Here is a 10002-nt window from a genome sequence, read left to right as displayed (position 1 = left end):
TTTATGAGATGTAGGTTGCCAATGAGAAGAACTCTAAGGACACAAAGAAGCGAAAGGACATTTTTGATTTCCTCATGGAGGATGGAGCTGCTTCAGAATGGAAGAAAAATGAAGTTTAGAGCCTTCACTTTTTTTGGGTCTAAGGTTATTGGTTTTTAAAGATTCCCATGGCCATGTCATGGTTAATTATGTTATTTTCAATTACTAGACTTATATGGTTACTTGTGGTGTCCCTTAAAGGACTACGTTTAAAACTGATGTTGTGTCACTTTTACCTTGTTACTGCCGACACTATGATAAACCTGCTAGTTTTTTGGTTAGCTTGCAATATTATGATAAAGTTTCTAGATTTTTGGTTAGTTTATGATACGATCACTGCTATTTTGGTTTACATATTTATTTCCAATTATAGTTAGCTGTTTTAATTTTTGATAACAATGCTTTAGTGAATAATAATGTTTCGTGTTGTTGGTTCCTTGCTATGGTTGTTAGTTCGTTGATAATATTCCTCGACTTTTGTGGTTATACTTTTTCTTACCCTTGTGACTTGCTATATATGATCAAAACCCTTGTTTTATTACATTACTTATCAAACACAATAAGACTTACAAATACTATGTCAAATAAATATTTATTAAATAATACTAATACAAACTTCAATCCCAAAGTAAGATTATATCTACATAATCAAATTCTAATAATAATAATAATCTATGCACTACAAAAATAATTCAAATAGACTTATTACCACCATATCATCCATGAATTTACATATGTCCCAATGAAACAAATTCTTCCACCTGCACACACTCGTACAGAGCTTTCTCTTCGTATGTGCCAAGCTATGGTTAAAGAAACTATCTTTAAAGACTGGAACTGGAAGAAACTCAGCTTACAACTGATTCGATAAGTATTCCTTGAAAATGTGCGAGTATAACATTTGTGAAAGAAAGTTTGTAATTCAAAACCTCAATGTCATCTGTTTCCCATTTCAATCACAATCTCAGAACACTCTGTGGAACCGGTCAGTTAAAAGAAGCTCTGCATATTCTTCTTAATACAGAAAACCCTAGTGTAAACTCTTCTACATATCTACTCCTCTTGCAGGCCTGCATTAGTAAGAAAGAAAAAGCAATTTCAGAGGGAAAACAAATCCACACCCACATCAATGAAAGAGGATTTCCATTCACTGCAAGCATACTTATACAAAATACCATTATCAACATGTATGATAAGTGTGGAAGTTTATTTGATGCTCGCAAAGTCTTCGACGAAATACCTCAACCGAATGTCTTTTCATGGAACATGATAATTGCAGCTTACAGAAGACATGGACTTCCTCAAGAGGCATTGGCTTTGTTTCACCAAATGCAAGTGCCTAAAGGTTATGTCCGTATTGGTCAATCTTCTCCGAACCCTTGGCCTTTTGGCCGAACAGGTGTACAGCCTGATCAGTACACTTTCTCCATTGTTTTGCCCCTTTGGTTCAACATGGCGTCTCTAGAACTCGGTTTTCAGATTCACGGAAGAATGATTAGGTGTGGGTTTCTGTCTGATATTGTTGTGATGAATAGTGTAATAGACATGTACGCAAAATGTGGAAGCATTCACAAGGCCCGCGAATTGTTTGACAAAATGGCTCAACGAGACGTTGTGTCATGGACTGCTATGATAACAGGATATTCTCAAATTGGTTTGTTGATGATGATATTCCCATATAGTCTGATTTGCTTACGGATGACCTTTATCAGTTTCAATAACTAATTCCTAAAGTTTTTCCCCTTTTTCAACTTTACCGAGCCTAATGTTTTATAACATTAAAGCTATAATGATAATAGAGATTTTTCCTCAAATTAAAAGGAAGATGCGTACACATTATGGGACAATTGGCACCAAACTTACTTAGGGGGCTGGCCCTTAAAATAGAGGGCTTCCGTTTGAAGATGGTTTATTGGCAACCGCTATTGTTCAACCCCGGTTACTAAACGGGAATGAATACGTACCCTTTCCTAGAAACGGGTGGTTTGGTTCTATTTTGAAAACCTAACCGCCCTATATAATTTTAAGGACGGATGGGTTCTATTTTGAAGAAGGAGACTATCTTATGGCATGAAGACAACCAAGCTTAGGAATGATTATGGTGATTTAATAGGTTTAAAGCCTATATAATCTAATTCATAATAAAATTACGAAATAATTCAATGATTATGATGATTTGATAGGTTTAAATTTCATATAATGTAATTTATAATATTATGTTATAATTCTATTATGTAATGCCCATGTTAACTTTGTCATTCTGACCTGATTCATATATAGCAAATTACATACACAAATCTAGATTTGTGCCGAATAGATTTTTTGTTGTCCATTGTCATGGAATACAATGGAAAGTTTGCATTAATTAGATCATTTCTTGGTGGGGATTACTGCTTAGGACTACTATTGAAGTTCTTAAGGAGTGAGGAATGAAAGACAACCAAGCTTAGGAATGCCTCTCTGGCCTGTGGTTAAAACCACATTGATTATGGTGATTTAATAGGTTTAAGGCTCATATAATCTAATTTGTAATAAATTATGATATAATCTCGTTCATTGTAATGTATCTCAATTGTACTAGGAAGGGGAACTTTAATAATTTGCATAAATCTAACTTGCCTCTAGAGCATATAATAGATTACATCTTTTTGAAACAATATATATTTGTAAATAATTATAACTATGTCCAACAATCTAGTATCCGATGTTAAAAGATTAAACCTTTTTGTTTGGTCTGTACAAAGACAACGATGGGATATGTACGCTGTCATAACTCTCTTTCCGAAAGAGAAGAAAATGTTAGTAATAATCATCTCCAACCTTTGCTTAGGCCTAGAGAGAAAATTAACAGGATTCATTCATTTTAATAGGGAAAAAGTTAGACCAAATTACTTAGATTTTAACTGGAAAAAAGGTTAGATGCATATACCATGGCATCTCTCTTTTTAAAAAGAGAGTTAAATTTTTAACTTAAATCCAAACTGGATAATTACAATACTTAAACTAAATACACTCCTATTGTGTCTAACACGTTTTTTTTCCCAATTTTGAAGAGGCAAACCTACACAACCTCTTGTGCAGAAATCTAAAACTTATTGTGTGAACATACACCATTAGATTGTGCCCAGATCGCAGTCATGTATGTACCTCTCTGTCTCGTCTCTCAATATCTGATTTACAGTGATCATTTTTTCGTTTTCTATTTTATTGTTATTGTTGAATGTTGGAACATTAAATGCAAAAGGTTGTTTGCCCCTGGAGCCAAACGTCCACCTACCATCCCTGACGACCTACACAACAAATGCAGTAGGTGAGTTTTGAAATCAGGAAAGAGGGGGAAAATGTTTTTTGGAAGCATGACAAAAGGATTGTTTTAGATTCATTTAGAGAATCAGTTCAGCAGAGCAGACAAGATAGAAGTTGCAAAGCAGAGAAAAGCAAAAGGAAAGAGATCAGCAGATCCAGTTGGCAAGTGTTTCCCCTAATCACTTTGTAAGTTCATTGTTTTTGGATTTGTTCTGTTGAAGCAGTGATTGCTTCAGGCACCATTGTATGCAACCATTAGAGCTGCAAGTTTAAAGTTTATTGAATTTTGAAATTTTTACCAGTTTAGGATTATTTTAGGGTTTTTCTGGTTGAAGCCGAATGCTCCTAGATTTTGTAATGATTTAATCAAAGTTGAATAGAAAGCAAGCAAGCATACTTGAAACCATTTCTCTTCTTCTATTCATTGCATTTGAGAAGTTTGTTTAGAAGCTTCAAGTTTTAGCTCTTTGGTTTTAATGGTGAAAGCATTCACGTTGAAATTCTTCTAAGTTATATTTATCTTCCAGTTTGAGCCAAGCACACTCGACATCCATTGTTGCCGAGCATTTCCTTTGAGTACCGACCTCTTCTTGTGCCGAGCTAACTCGACACCTACTGTCTATCACTCGACACCTTTACGTGTCGAGCAACCTGTCACTCAGCACCTTCACGTGCTGAGCAAACTGCCACTCGGTTCCTTAAGGTGCCGAGAAAACTAGCACTCGACACCTTCATGTGCCGAGCAAGTTTTTTTAGGTTTTAGAGTTGTGAGTTTTAATTGAATTTTATATTTCTCATATGGTATCAGAGCTTTGAGGTCCCACATCCACAGTAAGTTAGGGCATTTATTTTTTTGGGATATTTGACATGGCAGTAGATACATGAAAGATATGGCAGCAGCCACCATCCTTTAATGGGCAAAATTATGATACATGGGCAAAGAAGATGAAAACCATAATGGTTGCAAATGATTTGTGGGAGTTTGTAGTTAATGGGTTCAATGATGTGACAAACCCATCTTAGTATGCTGCTCTTACCAATAATCAAAAGACTCATTTGAAAGAGTCAAGGAGGAAGGATGTTCAAGCATTAAGTCTTCTTGAAGTAGCAATGACAAAGACAATATTCCCCAAGATTGCAATAGTAAATTATGCAAAGGAAGCATGGGATATCCTTGAGACGAACTTCAAGGGGATTGATAAAGTTCGTATTGTAAAGCTACAAAATATAAGGAGGGAGTTTGAGAACCTTCAGATGAAGGAAAATGAATCAGTTGCATATTTCAGTTCAAGGACCTCCAATGTGATTATTCAACTGAAATCAAATGGAGAAGACTATCAAGAGCAGAGGATAGTGGAAAAGATATTGAGGAGTTTACCTCATAAATATGACAATTTGGTCATGACCATAGAAGAGGCAAAAGACCTCACTGTTTTGACAATGGATGAATTGATGGGTACTCTTCAAACCCATTAGCATAGGATCAACAGATCTACATCTTCTTCTTCCCAAGAGCAAGCATTCAAGGCTCAGTCAAATCCAAGAGGAAGGGGGAGAGGAAGAAATGGCTCAGGCAAAAACTCCAGAGGTAGAGGCCGAGGTAATGGAGGACAAAAAAATGTTGCAGCAGAAAGCTTAGGAAGAGCAGATGGAGCAAGTAGCTCACAAAATACTTCAAGAGGAGGAAAGAAAAACTACAACTCAAATAGGAGTAATGTAGAATGCTACTACTGTCATAAATATGGGCATTATGCAAGTGAATGCTAGAAGAAGAAAAATGATCAGTCATAACAAGAAAATGTGGCTGATGTGAACATGGGAAGTGGAAACAATGCCACTGCCTTCATCATGTGTAATGTTGGTGAAGAAAGAAGCCCTGAAGTTTGGTACCTTGATAGTGGATGTAGCAATCACATGAGTGGTAATGAAACTTTATTTTCATTCATTGACAAGAGTTTCAAATCTAAGATTAAAATAGGTAACAATGAAACCCTACCAGTTGTGGGCAAAGGATCTATTATGGTCCGCACCAAGAAGATGAGAAGAAGGAAATACAAAATGTATATTTTGCCCCTGGTATGAAGCACAATTTGATGAGCATTGGTCAGCTCATTCAAAATGGATACAAAGTGCTGATGGAGAATGACACGTGTGTCATTCATGAAAAGTATGGGAGCAAGAACTTACTTGCAGCAGTTCAAATGAAAAAGAATAGAATGTTTCCCTTGAGGATAGAGACATGTTTCTCATCTCAAGTTGGTGTTGCACCTCTCACACAATCAGCTCTAAGGAGTGTGATTGAAGATCCCTCATGGCTATGACACCTCAAGTATGGTCATCTTGGCTATGCTGGTTTAAATTTGTTGTCAAATAAAAGAATGGTAGAAAGTTTGCCACGCATAAGAAATTCATGTGACAAGTGTGAGGCTTGTATTTTGGGTAAGCAACATAGGCTTCCTTTTAATTCTGAAAATTCTAGGAGGGCTAGATATCCATTAGAGTTAGTGCATATTGACCTAGTCGGTCCTATGCAAGTTACTTCCATTGGAGGGAGTACTTATTTCATGACATTTATTGATGATTTCAGTCGTAGGACATGGGTGTGTTTCTTAAAGAATAAATCTGAAGCATTTGAAAAATTTGTAGAATTTAAAACCCAGGCTGAAAGAGAATGTGGACACTATATCAAAGTCCTAAGATCAGATAGAGGAGGGGAGTATACCTCTAATTCTTTTGTAAATTTTTGTAGGAAACATGGTATAAAGAAAGAGCTCACAACCAGCTATACACCATAGCAGAATGAAGTGGCTGAAAGAAAAAATAGGACCATTGTTGAAATGGCAAGGAGCATGATGAAAGATAAAGGTCTCCCAACTAAATTTTGGGGAGAGGTTGTGGCAACAACAGTTTACCTAATTAATAGGTGTCCTACAAAGGCAGTCTGTGATAGAATTCCAATGGAAGCATGGTCACGAGGAAGATGGATAGTTGAACACCTAAGGGTGTTTGGATGTGTTGCATATGCACATGTGCCTAAAGAGAAAAGGCAGAAATTGGATGACAAAAGTGTGAAGTGCATCTTCATAGGGTACATTTTAGGATCAAAGGCATACAGATTGTATGACCCATTGAACAATAAGATGATTCTTTCAAGAAATGTGAAATTTCTTGAAAATTAGTCATGGTATGGACTGATTGATGAATCACCAAGCACCTCAAGTAAAGTTCCAATTATGAGTGAAGAAGATGGTGATGAACAATAGGAAGAAGGAGCAAATAGAAGAAAAGGCAAGCAACCTCAATCATTGTTGAGCTCCTCTAGGCATGACCGAGTGTCAATGCTGAGTAACAGTGAAGATCGTGTTGGTCGGCAAAGCAGTAGCAGTGAAGATTATGATCCCACACTCTCCTTCTTATTACCAAGAAAGACCAAGAGTCTTAGGGAGATATATCAAGATGAAATGTATGAAGATTATGATGAGAGTGTTAATTTTGCATTATTTTCTCATAGTGATCCAATATATTTTGAAGAAGTTGTTGAGGAGAAGAAATGGTGTAAAGCCATGGATGAAGAGATAGATGCTATAGAAAGTGAGACATGGGAGCTAACTAAATTTCCTCCTAACAAGCAAGTGATTGGAGTGAAATGGGTCTACAAGACCAAATGTAATGTTGAAGGAAAGATTGATAGGCATAAGGCAAGGCTAGTAGTCAAGGTCTACAAACAACAGTATGGAAGAGATTATGATGAGACATATGCCCCAGTCGCAAGAATGAAAATCGTGCGTGCTGTCATAGCAATTGTACCTCAGCACAAATGGAAGGTATTTCAAATGGATGTCAAGTCCACCTTCCTAAATTGTATATTGAAAGAAGAAGTCTATGTGGAGCAGTCACCTGGTTATGAAGTTGCAGGTGAAGAACACAAAGTATATAGATTGAAGAGAGCTCTTTATGGGCTCAAGCAAGCTCCATGTGCATGGTACAATAGGATTGACTCATATTTGATAATCAATGGCTTTAGCAAAAGCAATGGTGAGCCTACTCTCTACATTAAGGAAACAAATAGAAATGTGTTGATTGTTGTCTTATATGTAGATGATTTGATTTTTACTAGTAATGACAAGGCTCTAATAGGTGAGTTCAAAGAGGCCATGAAAAATGAATTTGAGATGACAGGCCTTGGTCTCTTGAAGTACTTTCTAGGCATAGAAGTAAAACAAGTGCATAATGGCATCTTCATCTCTCAAGAAAAATATGCAAGGTAGATCTTGGAGAGATTTAAAATGCAGAATAGTAAGGCAACCCCCACACCAAGTGCAGTAGGTCTGAATTTGAGCAAGGAAGACTCTAGCAAGAGAGTGGATCCAACACTATACAAGAGTATGGTTGGAAGTTTAATGTATTTGATTGCAACTCGGCTAGACCTAATGCATGCAGTAAGTTTGATTTCCAGATTTATGGAAATGCCAAAGGATTCCCATTGGCAAGTAGAAAAGAGGATTCTAAGGTATGTGAAAGGTACCAAGGGATTTGAGATTTTGTATACTGCAACAAATGAATTTAAGTTGATAGGTTATACTGATAGTGATTGGGCTGGAAGTATAGATGATAGGAAGATCACTTCTAGATATGTATTTCATATGGGATCGGGTGCAATTTCATGGGCATCCAAGAAGTAACCTATTGTTGCTCAATCTATGGCAGAGGCTGAATACATAGCAACAAATGCAGCAACATGTCAAGCAATTTGGCTAAGGAGGATCTTGGCCAATTTGAATGAAAGGTAAGAGGATGGAACCACAATTTATTGTGACAACATCTCATCAATTGCATTGTCCAAGAATCCAATCTTCCATGGGAGAAGCAAACATATTGAGATCAGATATCACTTCATCAAAGAGTTGGCGGAGAATGGGGATATCAAGATAGAATTTTGTAAGTCCGAGCAGGAGCTAGCAGACATTTTTACCAAGCCATTAGGCATTGGAAGTTTTGTACACCTAAGAGAGAGTCTTGGTGTAGTTGATGTGGATCAGTAGTGATCCTTGTTTGTTTGGCTCGGGACAAGGGGGGAGTGTTGAAACATTAAATGCAAAAGGTCGTTTGCCCCTGGAGCCAAATTCCCACCTACCATCTCTGACGACTTGCACAACAAATGCGGTAGGTGAATTTTGAAATCTGGAAAGAGGGAGAAAATGTTTTTTGGAAGCATGAAAAAAGGAATGTTTTAGATTCATTTAGAGAGTCAGTTCAGCAAAGCAGAGAAAATAGAAGTTGTAGAGCAGAGCAAAGCAAAAGGAAAGAGATCAGCAAATCTAGTTGGCAAGTGTTTCCCCTATTCACTCTGTAAGTTCGTTGTTGTTGGATTTGTCCTGTTGAAGCAATGATTGCTCCAGGCACCATTGTATGCAGCCATTAGAGCTGCAAGTTTAAAGCTTATTGAAGTTTGAAGTTTTTACTAGTTTAGGGTTATTTCAGGATTTTTCTAGTTGAAGTTGAATGCTCCCAGATTTTGCAATGGTTTAATCAAAGTTGAATAGAAAGCAAGTAGGCATACTTGAAACCATTGCTCTTCTTCTATTCATTACATTTGAGAATTTTGTTTAGAAGCTTCAAGTTTTGGCTCTCTGGTTTTAATGGTGAAAGCATTTACGTTGAAATTCTTCTAAGTTATATTTATCTTCCAGTTTGAGCCAAGCTCACTCGGCATCCATTGTTGTCGAGCATTGCCTTTGAGTGCCAAACTCTTCTTTTGCCAAGCTAACTCGACACCTACTGCCTGTCACTCGACACCTTCACGTGCCGAGAAAACTGCCACTCGGCTCCTTAAGGTGCCAAGAAAACTGGTACTTAGCACCTTCATGTGCCGAGCAAGTTGTTTTAAGTTTTAGAATTGTGAGTTTTAATTGAATTTTATATTTCTCACAATGTTATCAAATTTGGTGTCCTTTAATTTTTCATTAAGCCGATAGGCTTCACTCCTTCAGAGTCAATGACCAGATTGTCCGAATTTCCTAGCAGTCTTAAACTGGCTGAAAGATTTGCGATGTCGGGAAAGCGTGTTCTCTACCAAACAGTCTCGATCAGGTGGAGTGCAACGTCAGCCTTCTTCTGAGAAATTTGACAATCCCACGTCTTAAGCCAAAAAAGCAGTATCAGGAAATGGCTTAAAGTTTTTGTCCCAACACATGGTCATGCTGGCGTCCAGCGGAACCATGTCGGATTCGAAGACTGTTTGCTGATGAACAACTGGAGCAACAGAAGCTACTGCCATCGTCGTCGCCATCAGAGTAACTGGAATGACTGGCGCTATCCTCTGTAGATGAAGAGTAGGATAGTCGGGCTGATGATTCCTAGTCCAGATTGATGGGCTTGCTGTTAGATAACAGAATTTTATGAAACTCCATCTGTAGACAACCCATCGATATTTTCATGAGTGACTACGCGTGGATGAGTTGGGGAGTGCTCGTGCCACCAGCAGACAAATGCTCCATGAGGCATTGGAGTTTTTTGATTGCAATGCTCACTTCTTTTGCGGTGCTCTGAAAGAGTATTTTGCTTCTTTTGCTTGTGTCCCATTTGGAAATCAATATCTCTACCGTGGCTAACTTTTCTTTCATATCTTCAAACTTGTTGCCATTTATCTTAAGCATA

The 10002-nt window shown here is 37.4% G+C and overlaps 1 protein-coding gene across 1 annotated transcript; it reads left to right on the top strand.

The window, feature by feature from the left end:
* Window positions 1–972: 972 nt before the first annotated feature.
* LOC149528642 (putative pentatricopeptide repeat-containing protein At3g13770, mitochondrial) lies at window positions 973–9488 on the top strand. The gene is made up of 2 exons (XM_089808061.1): window positions 973–1693; window positions 9370–9488. The coding sequence occupies exons 1-2, from the start codon at window positions 973–975 to the stop codon at window positions 9486–9488; spliced, it is 840 nt and encodes a 279-aa protein (XP_089664187.1).
* The last annotated feature ends 514 nt before the right edge of the window (window positions 9489–10002 follow it).

The sequence above is a fragment of the Cupressus sempervirens genome, chromosome 11, assembly GCF_028749045.1.
Source record: "Cupressus sempervirens isolate cs-2001-9-10 chromosome 11, ASM2874904v1, whole genome shotgun sequence".
NCBI classification, from domain to species: Eukaryota; Viridiplantae; Streptophyta; class Pinopsida; order Cupressales; family Cupressaceae; genus Cupressus; species Cupressus sempervirens.
Note: the sequence above shows the minus strand (reverse complement) of the source record. Positions and strands in the feature narration are given on the sequence as shown.

Excerpts from the sequence above, each read along its gene's own strand:
- LOC149528642 (XM_089808061.1), top strand. The coding sequence starts at position 973 with ATGTCATCTGTTTCCCATTTCAATCACAATCTCAGAACACTCTGTGGA. Across the intron at positions 1,694-9,369 it reads AACAGGATATTCTCAAATTG|TCTTAAACTGGCTGAAAGAT; the intron begins GTTTGTTGATGA and ends ATTTCCTAGCAG.